This window comes from Delphinapterus leucas, chromosome 15 (assembly GCF_059928025.1).
Source record: "Delphinapterus leucas isolate spDelLeu-1000000601 "Yukka" chromosome 15, BTC_Dleu_Yukka2, whole genome shotgun sequence".
Classification (NCBI taxonomy): Eukaryota; Metazoa; Chordata; class Mammalia; order Artiodactyla; family Monodontidae; genus Delphinapterus; species Delphinapterus leucas.
The window spans coordinates 3,750,396-3,776,779 of NC_143143.1; the positions used below are offsets into that span (position 1 = coordinate 3,750,396).

Here is a 26,384-nt window from a genome sequence, read left to right on the forward strand (position 1 = left end):
CCCTGCCCCCCAGGCCCACCTGTCGCCCCGTCACCCCTCTCAGAGCAGAAGGCCCAGGGTGCCCGCGGGCACACGTGCATCTGTGCGCGCAGCTATGTGCCAGCAGATGGGCCTCGTGCGGGGCGCTGCATGCGTGCCAGGTGTGCACAGCCCCTCCCCTCCCAGCGCGTCTGCAAAGATCCCAGGCAGGGAGGAACCGGGGTGACACCCCGCAGGTGCTGCCCCACCCTCATCTGAAGACCACCCCTCTCTGAGCCCCAGCATGAGGCGATGCGTCATCAGAGCCCGTCACGCCCCTCAGCCACAGCCCTGGGACCCCTCCACCAGCTCCTCCTCCACCTGGGATGCTATCTGTTCTGGTGGACACAATCCCCCACAGCTGGGCTGTCAGCGCTGCCCACCCCAACCAGGCCTCCGCCCGAGGCTGCCACGCCCCATCACCGCCCCGGGCCACGTCCCCTCCTGGGACCCCCACCCCAGACTCTCCTCAGTTCTCCCCCCCGGGCCCGACCACGCTGCTTCAGCCTCCTGGGCCTGCTCTTCTTCTCTATAGGACCTTGAACCTGGGCCCTCCCTGCCATTACCCCACACAGAGAAACCCAGATGGCTCGCTGGGGTGGACGGAATGACGGGCCCACTTCTTGGTCCCCGCCTGCACCCACACCCCTGCCACGGCTTCACCACAGGTGGAGTGGACTTCCCACCTCTTGACCTTGGGCGTGGCCACGTGACCTGTTTTGGCCAATGGACGAGGGTAGAAGTGCTTGAATCTGAACCGAGCGAGGTCTCGGGAGGCCTCACTGGTTCCCACTCTCCCTCTCGAGCCTCTGGCAGCACGGCCATGAGAAGAACACACCCTGACCAGCCCAGTGGTCCAGGTGGGGCAGAGCTGTCCCTGCATCAGTGGACCCCTAGCCATCCCGTTATCATGGGAGCAACCCCAGCTAAGGTCACCCTGCTGTCCTGCTGACAACTTATTGCCACCCTCCATTGAGTCTGAGCATTTGGTTGTTACACAGCAATAGCTGACAGATACACTCCCAAGCAGGTGACAAAGCTCCTCAGGGCTGGCCCTGCTCCTCCTCTCGATCCATCCCCACCCCCACCTAATTCATGTCCTCAACCTCAAGCTCCAAACCCCCAGGTCCAAGTGCCTACTGGATGTCACCTCCCTGGGATGTCCTCCGAGCATCCCAGCCTCCAGCCAGCAAAGCCCAGTTGCTCCCCTCTGAGACCCATCTCGATGACAGCTTCTCCCCACCACCTGCCAATACCCATCCACACCCCTTCTCTTCCCCTCATCTGCTCACACAGCCCATGTACTCTCCCTCCTAACGCACTCAAACCCCCCCCATCTCCCTCCCAGCTGCCCATTCCCTGCCCCTCCCCATGCTAGCTCAGGCCCTAGTAACTGCCCCAGGAGAACCTCCTGCACCCCCAGGCCCAAGCCAACACAGCATCGTGGGCACTCACCGGGAGTTAGTGGCCTCTCCACAGCCCCGCCTCGTGGCAGGTGCTCATCCTCAGAGAAGCTCGAGTCCTGGTTGGGCTCAAAGTCCTCCTCGGCAGCCATGCTCTCCATCAGCTTGCTCACGGCTCCCCCCTTCCCCCGGTTCTGGGGACAGAGCAAGAAAGACCAATGGCTTAGGACACGGCATCCCAGTCCTGCCCGGCTAGGACCCTCCCTGGAATCCCGGGGTCACAGTCAGGCCTCGGTGGAGTCTGCCACATGGGGGACTGGGGTCCCAGCTGGGCTCACCCCCAAGACCAGAAGGAGGATGAAATGGGCTGAGGCAGCGCCTCCAGCCACACGAGGGATCTGGGGGCATGGGGGTGGAGCACACCCAGGGACGCCTCCGTCTGTCAACCAAGCAACGCAATTCACCCAAGCCTGGGGCCCCATGGGAAACCTCACCTCCTTCTTCACCTCCTTCCCTTTGGCTTTGGCCTTGTTCCTCTTGGCAGCAGCCGGAGAGCTGGTGTGAGGGGCCCGGGCCTCGGGGGGCAGGGCAGGAACACGGGGAGGGGGCAGCGAGGCTCCTGATCCGGCCTCCTTCCCCTTCTTCTTCTGGGGATGAAGTGACAGGGTGGCCGTCAGAGGGCAGAGAGGGCCCAGGCCCCGCCGCTCACTGTCCAGAGAGAGGACAAAACACCCTCCCTCTCCTGGCAAGTATTTCTGGCTTCAATCTTGTTTTATTACTACTGTATATTACTTGTTGTTAAAAAAAAAAAAAAGACAACACCGAAGTGTATATACGTGAGTTCCTCTCCAACGATCCCACCAACCACAGAGGTAACTAGAGGGACTAATAACAGCATGGCGTGTCCTTCCAGAGCTTTCCGCAAGCACACATAACCATGTAAACATGAGGGCTATGCAGACACATCTGTGTATACACAGTACTTTCTTTTTTAAACACAGATGGGAATTTACCAAAAATTCTGCTTTGCAACGTTTTCCCCCTAGTATGTCTGGCAGACACAGAGGTGGTGGCTGCCCAAGGTGCCTTGATGGGGGGACCCGAGATTCATCCGACCACCCACCTCTGTTTTTTCCTCTGCTGGATGGTGCCAAGAAAAACGACACTACCCATTAGTTCTACAGGTATATTCCTGGAAGTAGCATTTAGAACCGTACACCCACTGCCCGACTGCTTCCGGAGGCCTGCGTTACTTTCCTCTTGCCCCAGAAGTGTGGGGTGCCACATCCCCACCAACTCAAAGCCCCCAGGGTGGCTCAGGGACGCTCCCCACGCTGGGGGAGCGGAAACTGGGCCAGCGTACGGGGACTGTGCATGGCTCCACTTATCAGAGCAAAAGAGTGGAAACAACCTAGATATCCAGCAACCTGGTGCGTCCGTAGATACAGTTACAAGCTTTTATCACAGCGGCTGAGGGTCCTGTTCTGAGGAAGAGGTGACAGCACAGGAAATGGAAGTGATGATACTCTGTATAAGAAGCAGGTTCAGGCTACAAAGGTGACGGGTGGTGGGGGCAGGGGTCACTTCATGTCTTTTTAAAAGCGACATGCCTAACGACCAGCGACCAAGTCATGGGGCCAGGGGAGATGGAAAATTAAGACACCGAAAAAAGGAAGACTGGGCGAATGTTACCAAGACAACAGCAGAAGTCACAGCTTCCACATCAGACGGGTGAAATCCAAACCCAAGAGCATTAAAAGGAAAAAAGTGGGAAATGTTAGAGCGATAAGAGGTATTCATTTTAATCTCTATTTGGGGGGAGAAATATGTATTTTTTATATATACACACACACATTATGTTTTCTTGTTTCTGGTGCATGTTTTGATCCTGTGCACATTTCTGAAATCAGACTGCATCTTGGGGGTTGAAGGACTGTTTGTCATATGGTTATGTCTCCTCTTGCCCTGACTTCTGTTATTAAATAGACAGCTTGTCTTATGGGGCACATCTTTGCAGCTGTACATAGTGGGGCAAGAGACACTGACAGCCCAAAAAAAAAAAGTTATCTCCGTATGGAATTTAATTTTCTTCCTTTTCCTTATCATGCAAATTACTGTTACAATCAGATAAAACTGATAACCTTTTCTTTCCCACCGACCAGAAAGCCCATTTCTGGGAAGATTTTTTTTTTTTTTAATAAAAAAACTCCAAAACTGACAAGTTCTGTACACAGAACAGAGATGTTCATTGCTGTGGTAATTACAATGGCAAAAGACCATCATCAACCAAATCACCAATGGCTAGCATGGCTGATGGCGGGAGATGTTGAAAACCACAGGACAGCAAGATGGTGGAATGTCATTCAGCCATTTGGAGACAGTGATTTAAAAAAAAGTAAAATAAACGGTCATGCCACATGGGAATGCACACAGGATACAGAGGCTTCCCTGGTGGTGCAGTGGTTGACAGTCCGCCTGCCGATGCAGGGGACACGGGTTCGTGCCCCGGTCTGGGAAGATCCCACATGCCGCGGAGCGGCTGGGCCCGTGAGCCATGGCCGCTGAGCCTGCGCGTCCGGAGCCTGTGCTCCGCAACGTACGGCAAAAACAAAAACAAAACAGAACAAAACAACAACAACAACAAAAGCAGGATACAGAAGTGTATCTCACAAAACTATGAACACTGGTTGTTCCTGGAGTGATTTCCTTGGTGTCTGACTTCTCCTTTGGCTGACAATTAATCGGTTCTGTTCCAGTGTCTGTGTCACCAGAAGGCTGAGATCAGGTGAGCGAGCCCCTGGTCCCTCTCTCCCCAAAAGAAGGTGCCATCTTGGGAAAGGCCCAAAGAGGCCGGTTTGCTCTGTGGTTAAGGCCCCGGCTCTGGCGCTAGACCCCCCGTGTTGAAAGCTCAGCTCTGATAATTGTTAGCTGCTGGGCTAACTGGGCAGTTCCAGGACCACCTGTAACGTGCAGTTAATATGAGGAAGCAACCTACCTCATGTGGCTTTGTAAGTAGTCATCTGTGACGTCAAAAGAAATACATATTTGGTCCCTGCCCCTGTTCCTGACACAGAGCTCCTAAAACCCTTTGGATTTCCTGGGTCATAGGAGCGAGCGCCTTTTGTTCTAATAAGGTGACTCTTGGTGAGTCCCTACATGGCTTCAGGATGGGGCCTGGTCACCAGAAAGACCAGCTACAAACCAAAAGCTTGAAACTTTCAGCCCCACCCACATCCTCCAGGGAGGGGAGAGGGGCTGGAGGTTGAGTTACTAATCGATCATGCCTCTGTGATGAAGCCTCCATAAAAACCCCTCAACGACGGGGTTCAGAGAGCTCAAGGGTTGGTGAACACGCCGAGGAGGGCGGTGTGCCCGGAGAGGGCATGGGAGCTCTGCACCCGTTCCCACCCACCTTGCTCTGTGCATCTCCTCCATCTGGCTGTTCCTGAGTTGCATCCTTTACAGTAAACCGTAACAGTAAGTAAAGTGTTTTCCGGAGTTCTGTCATTCTGGTGAATTATCGACCGGAAGAGAGGGGTCATGAAAATCCTTGATCTATAGCTGGTTGGTCAAAAAGCACAGGTGACTACCTAGGACTTGCGACTGGCATCTGGAGTGGGGATGGGGTGGGGGCAGTCCTGTGGGACTGAGCCCTTCACTGTGGGGTCTGCACCAACCCCGGGGAGTTAGTGTCAGATGTGCTGTGAGCAGAGGCAACACGTTTCCCTTTACCAACACATTCAGTATACAAACTGGTTAGAACACGCCTGGCCCCTACCATGGGTCACCCTGTACAATCACCATCATTATGTATTACTGGAGCGCCTTCTCTCCAAGGATCAGAAAAACCTGAGATGGCTTCCGCCGTGAGAAAACGAGAACAAGAGATCCCTGTGGATGACACTGAACTGCAGCCCCTTCCTCACTACCACCCAGTATCAGGAAATTGACGCGGAGTCTGGTCCCTTTTTGCGGCTTTGTCTAGAATGACACTGCTATTTGAGGGTTTGCCTTCCATCAGGGACATGGAGTAGGGAGGCCTGAGTCAGAGGCCACTGTCGCGAGCTGGCCGTTAGGTCCGAATGCGACCACCTAAAGAGCGAACTACTGGCCGTGAGCTTCCTAGCAGCCAGTGCAAGAAGGGTAACAGGTCTAATCATCACTGAGTTCTTGAAAAGCAGGTGTTCTCAACCTGCGGTGTCTGTGGAGAGAATTCAGGGACCTCTGAACCTTGGATGGGGAAAAAGAAATCCCATCTCTATCCTCCCTAACCTCTCAAGAAATGAGGCTTTCCTTTGGGTGTGAGAGCTAAGACTTTGTCACCAACAGCAATCACTGTCACGTAGCGCATGACAGTTACGGCAGAGACCGTGAAATATCATGAGCTCGTCAGTTCACACGACAACACTTGCTAGCCCGGCTGCAGGTGTCCTTATCAAAGACGTTCATCAAGGGGCACCCAGAGGAGTGCCCATCACAGAGGTCGTTGGTAGGTGGGTGACTGCGTTTGAGGGTCACCACCGCCCTTTGGGGTCTCTGCGCCTCGCCCAGGTCTGAGAACTCTACTCCGAGACAGGAGGTCCAAGGGCCCCCGCCTCGCGCCGCACCCTACCTTCCTGGGGTCCTTCCTGTCCTTCGCGCGGCCGGCGTCCTTGCGTGGGCTGGGCGGGCCAGCCTTGCCGCAGCGGCCGGGCTTGGTGGCAGCAGGCGCAACGCTGCTGGGCGCGGGCACGGCCGACGCGTCATGCAAGAAGATGCGCTCGCTGCGCCGCCGCGTCCACAGGTCGTCGTCACTGGCCTCGGGCCCCGCCTCCAGGCCAGGCTCCTTGGGGCCCCGCGGCTTGCGGGCCTTGCGCCCCTTCTCGGCCGCCAGCTTGGCCTTGTCGGGGCTGCCGGGGCCCCGGGTGCTGGGCGCAGCCAGGGCAGGACCTGGCTCCCCCAGCCCCTTCTTGGGCCGCAGCAGCCCGGCAGGCGACCGCTTCCGCACCTTGACCTCGCTCTCCGAGTCGGTGTACTCGAACTCCGTGCCTGCACGTGGGTGAGGGAGGGGCTGTGGACAGGGGCTCCCGGGCCCCCACTTCCCACCCAGCCGCTCTGGCCACCAGGAGAAAGGCCACAGCCCAGCCCTCCTGCAGGGGATGGCATCACCGTGGGAGGCTTCAACCTGTCTCGGGGAAGGAACCTGAGGCCCAGAGGAGGAGGGCTTCCGGCCGCATGCTTGTGAGCGGCAGACCCTGCTGGCCCCTCCTGTCCCAAACCCCGCCGGCTGCCCAGACTCTGCTCCGGACCCCTCACCCCAAGAGCATCGTCTGGGCACGTGAAGATTCCTGCCTGGGCACGTGTGAGCTTCCCCGCCCCTCCTGTGCCTCCACAGGAGTCCCGGAAGCCAGGGCAGGTGAGCCGGGGAGGGCCCACACCTGTAGGGGCAGCAGCTCTAAGGGAGGAAGGTGGGAAAGCCTGCACAAAATCCCCAAGCCCAGAGGGGCCTCCGCTCTGCTTCCTGGTGCCACTTCTCAGAGCTGGGAGGTCCTTGGCACACACTCCCCTTTCTAGAGGACAGGCTTCCCCAGAACCCACACAGCCCTGGGGCCCAGCCCCTCCCCTCACCCCCGAAGCCACCCCTTCCCACAGCCGGGGGGCCCACATCCCTCTGCTGCAGGGCAGCCCGGAGCCTAGGGCCCAGCTCCTGGGCTCCTTGAATGCACAACCTCACCAGGATCCGCTGTCCTCTGTCCTTTTAAACCCCCAGGTCTTCGCTCCTGCTGGCCCTCTGCCCAGAGCACCATCTCTCCCCTGACCTCCACCTGGACAGCTGCAGCCTCCTTTCTGAGAAGACCCACTCTGCGTCCTGGGGAGTGCTCTGGCCATCCCTCCATCACCACAGGCACACAGCACACTGCAGAGGTCCCGTCTGTGTTTGTCTATCTCGTCCTGCTCTGCCCCCAGCAATAGATCCCCAAGTTCTCCTGGAGCCCACAACACTGGACAGCTCAGAGCCTGGCCCAGAGCTGGTGGCCAGGGAAAGAATCTAAACGGGGAGTTAATGGTGCTTCTCCCCATGGGGAGAATGAGGAGGGCCTGCCTCCTCCAGGCAGACCCCGGGGATGAGATGTCCGTGACAGCCCTGGGCTGACCACCCCAGCAAAGGACTTGCCCTGGGTCCCAGACCAATGAGCTGGTAAGCCAGGGCTGGACCCCAGGCCTGCACCTCAGGCCTGCGGAGCCTTGAGCAGCCAGCAGCCTGGCCACAAAGGCTCCTGAGGGACGCCCAGCCCCATCACCCCAACAGGTGCAGCCGCAGTATCAAGGGTGGGGCTGGGAGGAGGGCGCACTTGCAAAGCTTAATGATCCTGTTAATTAATCTTTTGTTAACAGAGCTGCCGGGGGAGGCAGCTGGGGGCTTTCGTGGCTAATTAGGGTGCAGGCCACAAAACACCACTGGCTTTGCCAGTCCTGCTTTTGGGCATGACAGAATGAGACCCCACCTGATGACAGCCCCCTGCAGAAAACCTAGATGCACACAGAATACTGCAGGTACCTGCAGAGGGAGCCAGTACAGGACAGTGCGCAGAGCAGTGACCAGGAGTGGACACTCGCTTGAAAGAGGGGAGGGTGGAGCCTCAAGGGTAAGATCTCGTCAGAAGATAAATAGTTATGAGACCCATGGGGCAGCACGAATGGTGCCTGGCACAGAGGAAGCGGGCTCTGTCAGGGTCCTGTGGTGGCGACAAGCATGAGGCCCGGAGAGAGGGAAGGATCTGCCGTGGCCTCGCTGCGGGACAGGACAGAGCAGGGAGTAGAACCTGCGTTCTTGACTCCCAACCAGCGTCCTGTGCAAATGCCTCCTCCCCAAAAAAACAGGCAGTAAAAGAGGAACAAAGGAACAAAAAAACAGACCAAAAAAAATAGACAAAAAATAATGAAGACAAGAGTAAAGACACAGATGCAAAGTCAAGGGATAAAAAAAGACATACGATGTGAACAGAAACCAAGGAAGAGCTGTAGTGGCTATACAGACATACCTCACTTTATTGCACTTTGCGGATATGCATCTTTTCACAAATTCAAGATCTGTGGCAACTCTGCATTGGGCAAGTCTATCAGCGCCATTTTTCCAACAGTGTTTACTCACTTCATATCTCCGTGTCACATTTTGGTAATTCTCACAATATTTCTAACTTTTTCATTATTACTATTATATTATTATATTTGTTATGTTTATATCTGTCATCAGTTACCTTTGGTGTCACTACTAAGACTCAATGAAGGCTCAGATGATGGTTACCAATTTTTAGCAAGAGTATTTTTTAATTAAGGCATGTACCTTTTTTTTAAAACATAATGCTACTGCACCCTTAAGACTACAGTATAGCGTAAACGTAACTTTGATACATACTGGGAAACTAAAACATTTGTGTGACTCGCTTTATTGTGGCTTTATTGTGTTGGTCTAAACCCACAATTATCTCTGAGGTATGTCTGTACCTTTATCCGACAAAACAGATTTTAAGATAAAAATCTAGAGACAAAGAAGGACTTTTTTTTTTTTTTTTGCGGTACACGGGCCTCTCACTGTTGTGGCCCCTCCCGTCATGGAGCACAGGCTCCGGACGCGCAGGCTCAGCGGCCACGGCTCACGGGCCCAGCCGCTCCACGGCACGCAGGACCTTCCCAGACCGGGGCATGAGCCCGCGCCCCCTGCATCGGCAGGCGGACCCCCAACCACTGCGCCACCAGGGAAGCCCAAGAAGGACATTTTAAAATGATGAAATAGTCAATCCATCAGAAGGACATAAACAAATGTTAACATAATCCAGAAACATATAAAAAAGATTATACACCATGACCAAGTGGGATATATCCCAGGAATGCAAGGTTGGTTTGACATTCTTTAAAAACAAAAAATCTTTAAATCATTCTTTAAAAAAAAAATGTAATACACCATATTAATAGGATAAAGGATAAAAACCACATGAACACAACAACAGACACAGAAAAAGTAACTGACAAAATCTAACACCCTTTCATGATAAAATCACTCAACAAATGAGAAATAGAAGGAAACTTCCTCAACCTGACGAAGGACATCTATGAAAAAACCCACCACTAACATCATACTTCATGGTAAAAGAATGAGTACTTTCTCCCTAAGATATCTAGAGGGCAGGAAAAAAAACCAAACAAGACAAAGATATCTATTCTCACCACTTCTATTCAATATTGCATGGGAGATTCTAGCCAGAGCAATTAGGCAAGAAAAATAAAAGGAATACACACTGGAAAGGAAGACAAAACTACCTCTATCTGTAAGTGACGTGATCTTGTATATCAGCGGTCCCCAACCTTTTTGGCACCAGGGACTGGTTTCATGGAAGACAATTTTTCCACGGATTGGAGGGGGGATGATTCAGCTGGTAATGCGAGCCATGGGGCGAGATGGGGAGTGGTAGATGAAGCTTCACTCACTCACTCGCCCGCCGCTCACCTCCTGCTGTGCGGCCCAGTTCCTAACAGGTTGCAGACCAGTACCGGTCCACGGCCTGAGGGTTGGGGACCCCTGTTGTATACAGAAAATCCTAAGGAATCTACTGAAAAGCTTTTAGAATAAATGAGGTTAGCAAAGTTGCAAGACACAAGATTAATTTACAAAAATCAATTATATTTCTATACATTAGCAACGAATACTCCAAAAATGAAAAGAATTCCATTTAAAGAGCATCAAAAATAATTACTTAGAAATAAATTTAACCAGAGAAATGCAAGACTCATACAATGAAAACTACAAAACATTGCTGAAAGAAATTAAAGACCCAAATAAATGGAAAGACATTCCATGTTCACGGACTGAAAAACTTACATCGTTGAGGAGTCAATACTCCCTAGTATTATCTACTAATTCAATACAATTCTTATCAGAATCCCAGATGGCTTTTTTGCAGAAATGGATAAACTGATCCTAAAATCCATATGGAAATGCAAGGGACTCTGAAGCACCAATCTTGAAAAAGAACAACAAAGATGGAGGACTCATACCTCCCAGTTTCAAAGCTTCCTACAAAAACTCCCACAGTAATCAAGATAATGTGGTACTGACATAAGGACATATAGATCAATGGAATAGAACTGAATATCCAGAAGTAATCCTTCATATTTATTTTCAGCTGTTCAACTGAGTTTTGACAGGGGCGCCAGGAGCATTTGATGAGGAAAGAACAGACTTTTCAACACATGATACTGAGGCAAATGGATCTCCACATGCAAAAAACCCCTACGTCACTCGCACACAAAAATAACTCAAAATGGATCACAGACCTAAACGTAACTCTCAAACCATAAAACTCTTAGGAGAAAACAGGACTAAATTTTTGTGACCTTGAATCAGGCAATACTTTCTGACATAACACCAGAAGTACAAGTGACATCAGAAGAAATAGATAAATTGGATTTCATCAAAATTAAAATTTTTTGTTTTAAACAACACTATCAAGAAAGTGAAACAGGGACTTCCCTGGTGGCACAGTGGTTAAGAATCCACCTGCCAATGCAGGGGACACGGGTTTGATCCCTGGGCCAGGAAGATCCCACATGCCACGGAGCAACTAAGCCCGTGCGCCACAACTACTGAAGCCCACGCGCCCTAGAGCCTGTGCGCAGCAACTACTGAGCACACATGCTGCAACTACTGAAGCCCGCACGCTGTAGGGCCTGTGTGCCGCAAGTACTGAGCCTGCATGATGCAACTACTGAAGCACGCACGCTGTAGGGCCTGTGTGCCGCAAGTACTGAGCCTGCATGATGCAACTACTGAAGCACACACGCCTAGAGCCCGAGCTCCGCAACAAGAAGCCACCGCAATGAGAAGCCCATGCACCGCAACAAAGAGTTACCCCTGCTCACCGCGAATAGAGAAAGCCCGAGCGCAGCAATGAAGACCCACCACAGCCAAAAATAAATTTTAAATTTTAAAAATAAATAAATAAATAGAAGAAATGAGAAGTGGTTGTAAATTATACCCAAAGAAAAAGGAAGGAAGGAAGGAAATAAAGAGCTGAAGTCAATAACTTCTAGCCACACTGATCAAGAAATAAAGAGAGGAGAAACAAATTATCTGTAACAGCAATGAAAAAGGCAACATCACCACAGCCCCTTAGGACACTGAAAGTATTAAAAGGAGAAATTCTGAACTCTCTGCCAATACGTTTGACAATTTGGATGAAACGGATGTTTGGGGCAAGTGCAGAGGCCTGAGGGCTCTGGGATGCCTCGTGCAAACAGGGGTGGGGGGTGGAGGCTGTGGACAGGATGATGCTGTCTGAGCAGCCAGTCTGAGGGTGGAGGGTCAGACAGGTGCCATCTGTCCAGAGGGCAATGGGAGCCAGTCAGAGGTCCTACACAGAGAAGTGGCCTGGTCAAGTGTGAGCTCTGAGGAAAAGCCCTGCAGCTGCTTCTGTGTAGAGAACACCCAAGAGGGGTAGGCCTGGATGGAGCCAGGCCCGAAGCCCCCAGGGGACAACTGCAGAACATGGGGGTAAGAGAGAGAGAAGGGAGAGGAGGGAGGCAGGGCAGGGTCTGGAGCCTGGTGTGGACTCCGGGGAGACAGTGAGATCACCCCAGAGATGGGGTCTCGGGAGGTGGTGCAGGCCACTGGGAATGGGCTTTGGTCCTGAAGCCTGTGGAGTGCGTGAAGCCAGGGCAGCTGGGGGAGGCCTGGGGGGCAGTAGGGTATCACCCAGGGCCCATTTTCCTGGCCCCGGCCCCTGCCAGGAGGGCCTCACGTATACCGCTAAGGCTCAGAAAAGGGCAAGGAGGCCGGAGCAGCCCGGCCAAGGAGCTGCCCCTACTGAGGCCAGGCGAGCTCACAGCCTGAACACGTGCAGGACCACCTCAGTCGCAAACACCATCCCCAGGTGAAGGTGGGCTGGGTCCATGTTGGGAGAGTTGGCCCCGTGAGAAAGGGAGGGGGCCCAGGAGAGGGTCCCAAGACGTCTGTCTATCCCAAGAAGGCAAGGATATGACTGGAGATGCAGAAAGAGGAAGTGGGGCCGGGACCAGGCTGAGCCTCCTGCCCGAGTGGTAGTGCCGGCTGCCTCTGTCTGCCCATCCAGGCAGTGGGAAGGTAGGCCTGGCTCACAGCGACCCAACACCTGGCCCCCCCCTACACACACACTGATGATCTCCTCCAGGCTGCGACCCCAGGCCCCATGAGTCCTGCCCTGTCTGGGCCAGTGCATCTCACTGAATGAAACTCCTCAACTGCCCCAAGTGTAAAGAGCTTCCCCTTCTTCCAAAAGGCTGCATGGCCTGTTCCTTCCACCTGCACCTTGATTTCTTCTACGTACGCTTAGCCACCTCCCACTTCTCTGTCATGGCTCAAACCAGAGCGTCGCCAACCTGGAGCGGCCTCCCTGACCCCCCAGGCTGGATCAGGGGCCTCCCGTGGGCTCCCTCAGCCCCGCGGGCTGCAGATCCGAGGCCTCTGCTTCCTTGAGCTGCCTGATATCGGGCACCTGAGGTGGAGGGATCAGGTGCTGTTCATTGGCAGCATCAACAGTGAAGGTCACTGCACGGTTTTGGAGACTCCTCACAGGGAGTGGCAGGCCACAGCCGCCACACCCAGTGCCCTCTGCTAAGGACACGGCTGGCCCAGGAGGCAGGGCTCCCCAGCTTATCTGAGCCTCGGATGCCTCATCTGTAGCATGGCGCAGCGGTACCCGACTCCCTGCAGCCCACCTGCTAGTACTTACCCATCAGGCTCTGCCGCTCCTCCTTCTTGCGGGCCTTCTGCTTTGCCTCCAGCTGCACCACTGACAGGGACGGGCCCACGGTGGGGCTGGGGAGGGCGCTGGCTGCAAAGCGGGCCAGCAGGCCCAGCCCGCTCTCCTCCAGGCCTGGCGACAGCGCCCGCTCCCGGGCCCCCAGCCTACAGCCTCCGGCGGCCTCGACCTCCTCCTCATCCAGCCCGTCCTCCTCGTCTTCGTCCTCGTCCTCGGAGCTCTCATCTGGCGTGCAGAAAACAGGGAGCGAGTCAGAGCCCTGGCCCGAGCCTGCGCCTCCCCCCACTGCCCCACCTCAGCTGGAGCGCCAGCGAGGGGCCCTGGCTCCAGCCCAGCTCCTCACTCCTCGCCAGCCCACAAGTCCCCCCAATGGCCCGGTGCCCCCATCAAAGCGAGCCCGAGACCTGGGCATCCTGGACAGCCCAGAGGTGGGCAGCAGCTTTGGGAGTCGAGAGTGTTTCTGCAAGGGGAGCACCAACATGCACCTGTGCTGCAGGGAGGGGGACGGACACACGGACAAGGACTGGAGACAGCGCTCTCCACGTTCTCACGCGCACACACGCGCACACACACGCCCCGACGCACAACATGAAGGCTGGGGAAGGGGGCAGGAGGGGAGAGGAGGAAAGAGGGGAAGGCGGGGCAGAGAGGGGAGGGCGGGGCAGAGAGGGGAGGGCGGGCCCTGGGGGCTCGGGCTGAGGCTCGGATGCAGGCGCCTGGGGGCAGTTTCACCAGTGGGAGGCCTGGCGGCTGGCAGCAGGAGAAGGTGGAGTTTGGTCTCTTCTTGGGGGGTGGGGGGCTCCCATGGTGGAAACCCTGAGCAGGCTGTGGGGTCCAAAGTTGACTCCCAGCAACACGCACGCACTGGGAAGCCTGGGGCAAATCCCCAGCCCTCTCTGAACCGCTAGTTTCTCATCTGTGAAAATCTCATCTCATCGCAACCCAGGGAGCCACAAGCAGGCTACACGACCCACGGGAGCAGGAAGGGGGCAGGGGGCGGGTCCACTCGGCTCCAGGAGGCCGAGGCTCGGCACGGTCAGGGGCTCAGGCAGCAGAGCAGGATTTGAACCCGGGGCGGGCTGGCTCATCACCCACAGTCCAGTGGAAAGAAACTACGGAAGCCCCAGCCTGTCTCCCCGGTTGAAGAGAGACAAGCTTCTCCCCAGAAACTGGCCCTACCGCCCGAGGACCTGCAGCCCTGAGCCCAGCTCGGGCCATCGGGACAAAGGAGGGGCAAGCTGTGGGCCCGGCGGCCACAGCAGGGAGGATGACGCTCCCTGCATGTGAACTAAGCCCTCACCAAAAAGAGAGACCTTCTGGAAGTACAGGCTTGCTTCCTGCCTTTCCAGGGACACAGCCCAGCTAACCCCACAAGGGCGGCGGGTAGGGGGGCGCCCAGTACCTCTGTCAAGGAGCCGCCGAGGGACACCTGCCAGGGGGTGCCTGTCTGCCCAGGGTGCTGGGAGTGTGAAGGTGGCTCTGGGGCCGCTGGCCCAGGGCTGGGCCAGGCCGGGCTGGAAACAACTCTCCAACAAGAGGCTGGAGGAAAATGAGCTGTCGTCTCTCTGTGTCGTCTGGGGGCAGAGAGTCTGGGCCCAGAGGTGGACAGGCCCTGGACGGTGGCCAACTCCACATTCTCCTGCCTACGCCCCAAGACGCCTGGCTGCTGGAGTGCAGCTAGCGGCCGAGAGCGGCGGCCCCAGCAGTGCCCGTGAGGACAGGGTTCGGTCTGCCCATTCATCCGAGGGAGCCCTCAGTGAGGGAAGCAGACAAGAGCTCAAGGAATGCCCGAAGGGAGTCGAGAGAGGAAGGAGGCAGAGAGAGAGGAGGTTTGTTAAGAGGAGTGAGAAGACGGAGACCCGGCTCCCAGAGCGATGGATGCAGCGGGATGGAGGCCAGCGGGGCGGGCAGGTGGCAGGCAGGCAGTGCACACTTGCGATCCATTCACATTGCGGACGTCACATGGCTCTGTCTCCGCCCAGTGGGCCACAGCGGCAAAGCAGGCTAAGTGTAGGCAGACTGCAGGCAGCGCCCGGGTCCCCCACCTCAGGCAGGCCCCCCAGGGGCTGGCCGAGCTGAGCAGGGGGTGGGCGGGGGGCTGGCTGGGGTGGGGCACGGGGTTGGACACGGGGCCAGCTTTCCCTTCTAGAGGTGGCCTTCCCGGGGCTGCTCAGGTGTGGAGCCTCCAGAACTCTCTCCTGCCCAGCATTCTCTGCTGGTGGGGTTGGGCTGGCTCTGGGTTTCTGGAGGTCTGGAATGTCCACATCGGACCCCAGAAAGCCAGCAGCGGCCCCCAACCCAACACAGCACCCTGAGATGGAAGAACGGTTGGAAAGCAGAGGGCCGAAGAAAGGTGTGCTTTCCAAGAAATGCTGATGAGGGTAATCGTGGTCTCCTGAGGCCCTCCCCGCCCCCTGCTCCCGAGAGCCTGACAGCCCACCAGGGCCGCCTCCGACGGCGGCTGGTCTGCTCAGGCCAGGGTCCGAGGGGTAGGGGCAGCGGAGGGAGTCTCAGGACCAGGAAAGCCTTTCTGGAGGTGTCCACACCTGAGGCAACAGAGTTTGCCAAGGGCAGGGGGAGAAAAAGTCCCAACAAAGAAACCCGTGGAAATGCAGAAAAACTTTTTTTCATAGAAAAAACTCTTGGCTCAGTACGTGGGGTTGGCTGTTGTCACTCGGTTTGGTTTTCCAAAACCCGATCCATAAATGCCAAAGCGATCCGCTGCTGCCATAGCCGATGGGGGCAAACCCCGAGGAGGGGGGGAGCAGAGGGGACACAAAGAAAAGGGTTTTGCCTACCTACGGAGCAACGAGCCAGGCTCGGACCCAAGCTCAGTGACCCGCTGCGCCGTCTGCCCTACTCCCAGCCTTCGCTTTGCGTCCAGAGTGCAGCGTGAGAGCAAATGCAAGAGACCAAAACAGACATTCAAAGCATCATGGGTAGGGGTCAAGGGTGAAGGTATGGTCAAGCTGCTGGGGGAGAAAGCAGACACACTAGAAAAGCCAAGCCAATTAGGTGTTTTAGTACCAGATGTCAGTAAGGCCCTATTACCCAAATATCCCTTTCAAGACCTGACCAGCGGTCTGGGTGCAGTGGGGACCCCCTCCCCTCGCCCCCTGCACTCCCCCTTATCTGGGCTCCGTCCACTGCTGTGTCTGGCCCTGGTTTGCTGGACCCTGGATCCCTCTGCCCATTCTGGGCAAAGGGCCCCTCACTATGAGATCTGCGGGGCTGCCTGCTTCTCTATGGGGTCTGGGCTGGAGCACGAGAGCTCCAAAACTTGGAAGCTGGAACTCTGGCTTTAATAGGGGGGAGAAGGCATAGGGGGCCAGCCCAAAAGACGGGGAGAGGGGGATGGCGAACTAGCCAGACTGGTCCACAGAGGCCCAGGTTGCGGGAGGCCTCGGAAGACGAGGCTGGCTGGAGAGCTAGTGGCCCGGGTTGAGCACGGCAGCAGCACCGGAGATCGCGAGCCCCGGGAGCACCCGGCCCCCGCCCACGTCGTCTCCAGGTCACCCAAAATGTATCCCAGCCAGAGCGTCAGGGTCTAGGCTCTGACCCCCAGGTGCTGCTACCCAGGCTCTGGGATCCCTAAAGGGGGGGTCCACCCTGAAGCAAATCGAAAAGCAGGGCGAGAAGCACTTAAGGATCGGCTGGCTGCCTCGCCGCCCCCCCCCCCCCGCCGCCCCAGGACATTTGTGACTGGAGGTCCTGGAAGGCTGAGACATTTCTAACCCCAGAAGTTGAATTCTGACGTTAGGGAAATCAGAGCCAGGGTGCTCACAGAGGTCCCTGAGGCCAACCCCCTCTTTGTAAGTGAGTCTGAGAGCAGACAAGCCCGGGACTGAGCCTGGGACTCGCAGTGAGCTTTGCCCCCCAACACGGCAATGAAGCCTTTTGAATTTCACAACAAAACTCAGGGAGAGCAAGCGGTCTTGACCCTGCACTGCCTACATGCCCTTCGAAACAGAAACATGCGTTAGAAAATGAGCGTTTGCAAATATTTTTTAACCACTGTTGCGTAAGAATAGAGCTTTAAGAAAACAAAAGACAAACAAGCAGCTTAAAAAAAAAAAGGATGAAGCTGGAGGTGAAAGCAGTTGACTTTAAACCTGAAAAATGAAAGGCATGCCAACAGCTACCAGGGATATTTGAATAATAGAGAGAGCGCAGACTGCATTATTCCGTCTACCCCTTCTGGGGCAGGGGTGGGGAAGGGGGTGAGGGGGGCAGGAGGAACAAAATGAGGGAAGCGGCAACCTAATGGTCTAGTCAGGACACAGCAAGAGAGACAAGGCACACGGGTTTAGTTAAAAATGAACTCGATATGTTTAATAAAGCTCGATATTACCAAAATCGCGGTACAAACATCAAGTCACACGCCCACACGACAGAATTCCATTTACAAAATGTCCCCGGGGAGGGAGGCCTTCACGGGCCCCTCCGGGAGGACCCACCCAGGCCTGCGGTCCAGGGGGCAGGGGAGGCGAGGGGAGGGGACAAGAGAGGAAGACTAAAAACAGTCCATATGAAAGCTCAAAAAGAGCCAGCCAATGGTCTTATCACAATGATACAGGTACAAATAAAAACAAAAACAAAAAGACTCGGGCTGATACAGCAGGCTAGGCTGCCAAGAACCAGACGCCGCCCTCCCCCTCGCTCGCGCTCGCTCTCGCACTCACTCTCTCGCTAGGAAACACGGGAGGTATTGTGTGTTTGGAGCTAGTAACCTTGGTCAAACGAGTCCTCCGAGGAATCGCTGAAGGAGGAACGGGCCTCGACCTCTTGAAGCAGCAAACAAAACGGCTGCTTCCTGCCGGCGGCCGGCTTGGGCTTCAGAGTCCGGGCGGCCGCCAGGCCCCTCTCGGTCAGCTTGGGGCCGCCGGCCGGCTTGCTGTTCTTGGCCACCATGCCGCACAGGATGGAAGATGTCAGTTTGGAGCTGGAGGGGCCTTGGGCAGCCCACTCGTCCTTCAGGAATTCCTCCTCTTCCTCTGAGTCCGTATCTGCAGTCAAAGTAGTTTTTAATAGAGATAAGTCACAGAGCGCCGGGGGGAGGGAGGGGGCTGGTGTCTTTCTTCCATTATTCTCAGCGCTTATGAGAACAATCTCCTACTCGCCAGACAGAGAGATCCAGATGCCTACGGGCCGTGGAACCAGCTGAGTTCCACCGCCTGGAGCTCTCCTCCCGACCTGGGCCTCGCCTCTCACCCGCGAGGCCTCTGAGCTGCAGGCGTCTTCCGTGGGTTCAGACCCAGGCTCCTTCTAGGCCGGCTGCGGCCAGCATCCCCCACCACCCGGCCACTCTCAGGAAGGTCTCTGCCCAGGGCACAGAGAGCACCGCCAAGTCCTGTCTACCCCACGGGACTGCAGCCGGCCCAGAGGCCCCTTGTGGGGAGGGACAAGGCCTAGGAGGAGAAGGGCTCAGTTAGAGCCATTCTTTCCCAAAACACCAGCTCCCGGCGGTGTGCAGGGCCAGCGGACGCAGGCTCACGATGGCGATCGCGCATCCCCGTTCCCGGCCCCCTGCTCAGCAATATCAGGACGGCGGCTTGAACGGTTACGCCAAAGAAACAGGCAAATGATGTTGCAATGATATCCGGGCTGCTGTCCCCCCACCCTTTCCCTATCAGAGAGCCGGGTTACCAGTACACTGCTGCCGGCTTCCCACAAGTCTCCAACCTTACTATACGGGTGAGGCTTTCCTGAGAGAGATCACCTAGCTCTGGGGAGGGGGGCTAGTCAAACGGGCACAGCTCTGGCCCCTACCAATCCCACCCCGGACATATACCACTTTGATCCGTTTTACATGTGTTAAGCAAGATTTCGTCGGAGAGAAAGGCTCTGCAGTCAAAGACTGTGGTCCCTTGATCTGGTAAAATCCACCCCAAACATGGGCAACGTTAATGGACGCAGCTACAGCTCTGGCACACCAGCTCTCTCCAAGTCCAAGAAAAACTCTGTGTGTGAGTGTGTGTGTGTGTGCGTGTGGGTGTGGGTGTGGTGTGCGTGGGTGTGCGTGTGTGCTGGGTGTGTGTGTGCTTTTGTGTGTGGTGTGTGCGGTGTGTTTGTGGGTGTGGTGTGTCTGTGGTGTGTGTGGTGTGTGCGCGAGTGTGGTGTGGGCGTGTGTTGTGTGTGTAGTGTGTGTGCATGGGTGTGGTGTGTGCGGTGTGTTTGTGGGTGCATGGGTGTGGTGCGCATGGGTGTGTGTGTGTGCTGTGTTTGTGGGTGTGGTGTGTGTGTCTGTGGTATGTGCGTGTGGTATGTGTGTGGTGTGTGTGGTGTGTGGTGTGTGTCTGTGGTGTGTTTTTGTGTGTGGTGTCTGTGTGTGGTGTGCGTGGGTGTGTGTGTGTGCTGTGTGGTGTTTGTGGGTGTGGTGTGTGTGTCTGTAGTGTGTGTGTGTGTGGTGTGTGCGTGTGGTGTCTGTGTGTCTGTGGTGTGTGTGTGTGGTGTGTGGTGTGCGTGGGTGTGTGTGTGCTGCGTGGTTTGTGGGTGTGGTGTCTGTAGTGTGTGTGTGTGCGTGAGTGTGGTGTGTGTGTGCGGTGTGTGAGTGTGTCTGGTGTGTGTGTGTGTGGTGTGTGTGGTGTATGTGGTGTGTGTGGGTGGGCGTGTGCGTGTTCGGGGACAGGGGTCCTCTGGCTGCCTCCTCCTCTGTCTATGCTTTCCACTCTAAAAGGAGGGAGGACACAGACGAGCCTCCGCCCGTCCCCTGGCCACAGCTCTCCCGCCCGTGTACTCCATCCCGTCCTTCCTGAGGCCACACCCCAGGCTGGAGACGTCCGAGCGTGAGGACGACCAGCTTGGCTTCTCCCCAGAACCCACCAAGCATGCCACCCAACCCCTCCAACCCAACGTGGAAAAGCAAGAGAGCAACGTGCTCTCTTCCCACCTCCTGCAGGCGCAGCACTTCTCTGCTGGAAACACCCCGACCTCTTCACGACGGCACGTGCGCTCTCAGAGACCGCGAACAGCGAAAAAGCCAACGTAAAAAAGAGAGACACGCCCTCTCCACAGCCAGCTGCATATCATAGCCGCCAGCTAACTGGAGACAGGCCTTCCGACCTCCCTGTGCCAATGATATCCCATTTCTCTCACGGGGACAGTGCAGTTTTAGACAAAGGCCTAACAGGTAGACCAGCACTTGGAACGCGGCCTTGCACGCATGCGCACTCAGCGGCTCAGAGCCCTCAGCTTCTCTCTGGCCTCTAGCCTGTACCCTGACACATCCACCTGCGAGCGGGGAGGAGTGGCGGATTCTTCCAGCAACTCGCCAGGCCACATCCATCCACCACTGTCCCCTGAAAGATCGAAGGAGCAGCAATCCTCCCCCACTCTCTATTCAATATTCCAAAATGAACAGAGGAAAGCCCTTCCCTCCTCCTTCAGGGCTGCAAGTCCCTAAAACTGGTCCACAGTGGCCAGGGGCCTGGGCCATGCTGCTCGGCTCACACCCATCCAAACGCGAGGGCCGGGAAGCTTCAGCGTTCGAACACGTCCCCAGTACCTAAGGCACAAAAGGAGCTGCTTGCCCCAACGCCTATCTGAGCATCAACCCTGGAGACCCGGGGCAATCAAATCCACGAACCTTAAAAATAAACCAAAAAATCCCCCAGCAGCAGCTTAACCTCATGCCAGGTGCCAGGTCCAGCTCTTCTCCCACGTGAGCTCACCTAGGGCTGCCGACAGCCCTCTGCATCTTAACTCCAAATCCATAAAGACATTCTTCACTGTAACCTTAAAGGGGTCCATTTTTTACACTTCACGTTCGACACCCCCAACCCCGTAAGCTCGGCAGAGCCAGCCAAAGGCCCAGTCACACAGGTCCACGCAGTCAACAATGAAAAAGCCTGCCGCCCCCCTCACGGCCTGGGCTCGCCTCAGAACCAACCCTGCTGACGGGCCAGGGGGCAAGAAGCCCCTTCCTGGCCTTGCTGCAGCGGGCACCGTACCGACACCCACCCATACTGGGCACTGCGCGCTCCGCCCACAAATACTTACTGAGCACCTATTACATGCTAGACGGCGGGCTTTGGGCCACCAGAGGCCACAGAGAGCCGGCGAGGCGTCGGGGTTCGCGTGGGGGGCAAGGCTGCCCGGCTCCGGAAAACCATGCTCCCGGAGTTCCCAGAGAAGCAGCTCCAATGCCACGGGCTCCGGTTAAAGCTCAGTCCCTCAGTCCCACCAGCTGTTACGTTTCAGGGGCCTGAAAGCCGCCTGGAGCCGGCGGCTGCTGTGCGGGCAGCGCACAGGCCGCGCCCATGATGGCAGGACGTCTTGCGCAGTTGAGGCGGACAGGCTGGGCCTGACCCCGGCCCGACCTCAGGATCTATCCTCGGAAACAACACGGGTTAACCACTTGGAGGACTGTCGCAAAGACAAGGGGAAATACGGCCCAGACAGCCCTGGCGTGCGCTCCATAAATGCTGTTCTCACTAACACCGGCCCCGTGGACAGACGGCCGCCTGCGGGCCGCGGAATCCGGGTCATCTCTACGGTTCTCACGACCTGCCGGTCCGGGCCGAGAAGCTGCCAACTCTGTGGTGCACGGCCTCCACACCGACGGCTTTCGGGCACCGAACGTGCTGAGGGGGCGTTCCGCTCCCACCCGCCCGCCAATCACGAGCACCCACCAATCACAGGTGGCCGCCCAGCGCGGCGCCCGCCAATCACAGGCACTTCTGCTTCCGACCTGGGCGGGGCCCGCACAGAGGCGGAAAAGAGACCTTCGCGCTTTCGAGCCGAGAGAGGCGGAAGAGAGACCTTTCGAGCTTTCGAGGCTGAACGAGGAGGAGGAGGAGGAAAGAGGAGGAAGGAGAGAAAGAGCGGCCCTGAGGCGGCGCGGCCCTCTACTTACTGTAGGAGTAGCTGCTCACTTCCGAGGCGAACGGGGAGTGGGCCGACTTGGGCTGGCCTCTGGCCTTGAACCCCACCTCCATCTTCCTGGCTTTGGCGGCCCTTTTGTGTTTACCTTCTCGGGAGGCTTTCAGAGACAGGCTGAGGCCTTTGGCCAGCGCCTTCCTGTCCTTGCCCAGCAGGCTGTCGTAGGGCGTCAAGTACCTGCCGCAGACCCCGCTCGTCTTTGATTTCCCCCCAGAAGTGTCCGAGAACTTGAAGGGCGACTTCAGCTTGTCCTGCTTTGTGAGGGAGAGGGCTTTGTCCAGCTTGCTTGCCAACTGCTCTTGGTCGCTGGCCATCTTCTTTTTCTTAATCTTTAGCTGGAAAGGGAAGTTGGGAAGTCACAGGTTAAGACGGCTGACCAAACACTGGGTCTCCACGCACGAGCTCTGACGAACCCCAGCTCCTTCTCCCTGCCTCTGTGGCTTCTGGCAAGTCGCTTAACTCCTCTTAGCCTCAGTTCCTCTACTCTGTAAAATGGGGGTAATTACGCACAGGCTTCAGTGGGTCGTTCTGAAGACGAACTGAGAAAAGGCACGTGAGGCACCTACTAAATAGCCATCACTGTGGTTACAGTTATCAGTGACACTGGCGTTGCCACTGGCTCTCTACGGCGCTACCTGGTGCCTCCTAGGGGAAGCGCTTGAAGCAAGCACTGCTGCCACAGCAGCGTGGGAGAAGGCGGCTGGATTAAGGGAGGAGGGCTGACCCCAAGATGGAAAAACCCGGATCACAGCACAGCTGATCTGCTTATCTCAACCGCCTAAAGCAGGTGATGAAGACGGCTGCACAGCACAGCCTGAATCAGCCCATCCAGCTACATGGGCCAAAGCTGCCGAGAAAATGCCTTGAGTGTGCCCTGGACGCCCGAAGCAGAAAGAACGATTAGAGATTTCACAGATAAATTCCTGCCTGCGCGTCTCTCGTCGGCTGTAGTCCTTTGTTGTCGAAACCTGCCGTTTCAATGGCCCTCATTTGAACACTTTATCGCTATTTTCTTTAATCAGGTAACAATTCATAAGGAGAGAAAAGTTGGGATAGTGTCAATTAAACCACGAAAGTGTCCTTCACAATTCGAGAGTACAGAGGATCCTGACATACAAACTGGTTCTCTCCCCTCCACCTGGACCCAGTCTCCCCTATGTGAGTCCTTCCTCTGACGGCCGAGTCAACCAAAACAGCCCTCTCCCACAGGGCCTTTACTGGGAGGGATGACAAGGTACGTAAGCATTTAGCAATGAGGGCCTTAAGTGGATGATTTCAATACTCTGCAGAAAGAAGAAAAATCACGGTGTTGGCTCTCACCCCCTTACCTCAGGGCAGTTCACAGAGGAAATTACAATGGCATCAAGCCCTTGTTTCCTCGAACTACAGAGTGGAGAAGCTGCTAGTTAAACTCATACTGTGAAACAACAGAGTAATTGCATTACTTGGTTAAGAACTTGCAATCTCTCTTCTCGGCTTCAGCACCGGGTCACGGAGCACACACACAGGAAGTGGCACACACAGAGCTCCACCTGAGGCTGGGTTACTCTGGTGGTCTCTGACCTCCCCTGAGCCTCACTTTCCCCCTCTGCACAGTGAGGAACATTGGAGGAGAGTCGCTCTGGCACTAAGGCAACCACCTCCACAGTTTCCGTGCAGCAGCAGGGCCAGCAGGCCTGCCAAGGGAGCGTGAACTCCGGCGCCCCCTCCAGACCTCCCACCCCAAGCCAGCAGCACACCTGGAAGACGGGGCGGGGCCACTGACCTGACTCATGAAGTCTGAGGAGGCTTCGTGCTCGTCCCAAGGCTGGCTCCTCCCCCTGACTTTCCCGGTCCCGCCAAGGGCATCGTGGTCCTCCTCAGGCCCCTTGTGTCTCTTCCTCAACCCTGCTCCCAGCTCACAGTCGTCCGAGGTCAGCAGGGGCTTGCCGCTCAGCCTGAAACCCAGATGCACCAGCGGTCAGCGCCCTGGCCAGGCGGCACTCACGGACTGGGGGCCCGCCCTCGTGGCCCTGAAGGTGGGCTCTGGATGTCGACGCACAGACCGTGGTGACAGAGTGACGAGTCTGGGGAGACGGAGCATCTAGCACTATGGCGCCGGGATTCTGGGATACTTGTGAAGGAGGCAGAATGCGAGTTTAGTGGGGAAAAAAGAAGAACTTCTTGAAAGCAGTGTATCCTCTGCTGGCCTCTTTCTCTCTCGTGCTCCTTCACATACACACTCACACACATATCTTTACACCGTCAGATTCCTCTGTACCAAAGAACAAGGATCAGGAATGCCACGGAAATCCACCAGGATGGGAGGGGGATTCAGATCAAGAGCTTCTAGGAAGGAAGAGCCGCTGGCTGGTCTCCTGTACCCCTAGGAGCATAAGCAGTCGGGCCATGGTCCTGGTTCGAAGGCCTCTTTTGCCTGCTTAAGCTAAACCCTCACAGGTAATAATAATAATAATTTTTACTTGGTACTACGTGTCTTGCTCCATGTCTGTGCTTTATACTTTAACCACAAAACAATGCTGTGTTCCAGATACTGCTTTTTATAGATGAAGGAACTCATCTATAAAGGCTAACACCTGGCCCAAGGTCACAATAAGGGGCAGACCTGGGACTTGGGCAGGAGGTGCATCCGCTTCCGGGGTCCACACTCGTAACCAGCAGCTCTGCGTCCTAGCAGCCCCAGCCTCTGCTCTCTTCCCCAGAAGCTGCTCTCCCTGTGTGGCTGCTGACAGGGTATTTCTCCCTATCTCCATCCTCTCATCAGTCAGGAACAGCCAAGAAGGTTAAATGCAAGACGAGGGGGCCCCTGGGGCTGTCTTCTCCTGAGAAGAGCTGTGGCCGCCCCACTGCCTCTCCTACGCCTTTGAAGGTACCCGGTGGCCCCCTCTGCTTCCTCAACCAAGCCCTGGCGTCCGCCTGCCCTGCTGTCCCAGGCAGAGGTGCCCTCCGGCCCCTTCCCGCTGAGCTCGTGCTACCCCCAGACGCCCTGGGAGGACGCAGCACCATTCCCGCCCACACGCGGCCTGGAGGGGGCGCTCTCGCTCCAGCTGCTCCCAAAGGGGCCTGTCCCCGAGTGCGCGGAGATGGCGGCCCCGGTCCCAGGGAGTAGGCTCGGCACAGCGGGCCAGGAGAACGGGAGTGACGCTGTCCGGCACAGAGGGAAGCAGAGCGCGGCCCGCCGCAAAGAGCGGCTTGGGAATCAGCCCCTAGCCATGGAGGAAGCAGGTGCGGCAGGAAGACGGGCCCAACGCTTGGGTGACACTCGACACGCTGGCTGGGGTGGGTCTGCCTGTCCATACCACGCTCGCCCTCCTGGCCCGCCCGGGGCAGCGTGCCATGCTGCCCACGAGCCGCCGATCCAGGTGGGTCAGAGCCTGAGGGACGCGAGGTCCCCGGCGCCCACACAGGCCCCGCGCAGGCCCGGGATCCTCCCCTCCGAGCTCTGTGCCAGTCCCCGACCCACCGAGGGGCCAGCCTTACTTTCCGCTACGGATGCGGCTCTTCCCTCTCTTGCGGGGGGGCGACAGGGCGCTCAGGGCGTGGGTCCGTTTCCGCGGCCTGCCAGGGCCTCTGCGTGCCAAGCTTCTATGGGGTTCCTCGCGCCTGTCCCTTGAAGAGAATCACACGCTTGGCTGTGCACCCGGGGGGTGGCGGGGCGCGGAGAAGGGACGCACGGTACGCACATGTCACTCGGGGCCACGCACACCTGGCGGCCTGCCTCGGCCGCCCTCCTGAGCGCGGCGCCTACAGAGCCCAGGCCGCGGGCCGGCGGGGCACACTCACTCGGAATCGCGGCGCCTCTGCAGCTTCACCAGCTCGCGCTGCTTCTCCTTGTACTGGCGCTGCACCTCCGCCAGCCGCATCCGGAAGTCCAGCTCCATGGCATCCATGCTCTCCAGGGAGGACTTCATGGCGTACATCTGCGGGGAGGGGCGGGTGAGGACGCCGCCCTCGGCCGGGGTGCGGGACCTCACAGCGGAGACCAGGGGCCCGGGTCACACCCAATTTCTACCCCTCACGAGCAGTGGCCTTGAGCAAAACGGACTGCCCGGCTGCACGCCAAGGACCGAAAAGCCAACTTCGCAGGGCTGTGTCCAGGCCGAATTGGCCCGTAAGGACCGCTCAGGCAGAGCTGCCTGTTGAATCATCTGTCGCGGGCACGGGGAGACGAAGCCGCCTGCCCAAGGCCCACGGGCAGCAGGGGCGCAGCCAGGTCTGCTCTCCCTGAGCCCTCAAGCTGTCACCCACGGGATGCACTCTTGACACGTGATTACGTGATAAACAGAGACCCGGGAAGAGGAGACAACTT

At 56.8% G+C, this 26,384-nt stretch overlaps 1 protein-coding gene across 10 annotated transcripts in view; it reads right to left on the minus strand.

Annotated features, from left to right (window-relative positions):
* TNRC18 (trinucleotide repeat containing 18) overlaps positions 1-26,384 on the minus strand; it is an 85,671-nt gene that overhangs the window by 12,281 nt on the left and 47,006 nt on the right. For 9 of the 10 annotated variants that reach the window (XM_089895538.1, XM_089895541.1, XM_022565459.3 and 6 more), the window contains 9 exons: positions 25,859-25,995; positions 25,556-25,684; positions 23,841-24,012; positions 22,050-22,410; positions 17,926-18,201; positions 13,166-13,420; positions 6,034-6,449; positions 1,916-2,068; positions 1,474-1,615 (listed from right to left, as the gene is read on the minus strand). In XM_089895538.1, coding sequence (XP_089751664.1) covers positions 1,474-1,615; positions 1,916-2,068; positions 6,034-6,449; positions 13,166-13,420; positions 17,926-18,201; positions 22,050-22,410; positions 23,841-24,012; positions 25,556-25,684; positions 25,859-25,995 — 2,041 coding nt within the window. The remainder of the gene's footprint in view (positions 1-1,473; positions 1,616-1,915; positions 2,069-6,033; positions 6,450-13,165; positions 13,421-17,925; positions 18,202-22,049; positions 22,411-23,840; positions 24,013-25,555; positions 25,685-25,858; positions 25,996-26,384) is intronic. The other variant, XM_022565455.3, reaches the window with a different exon arrangement.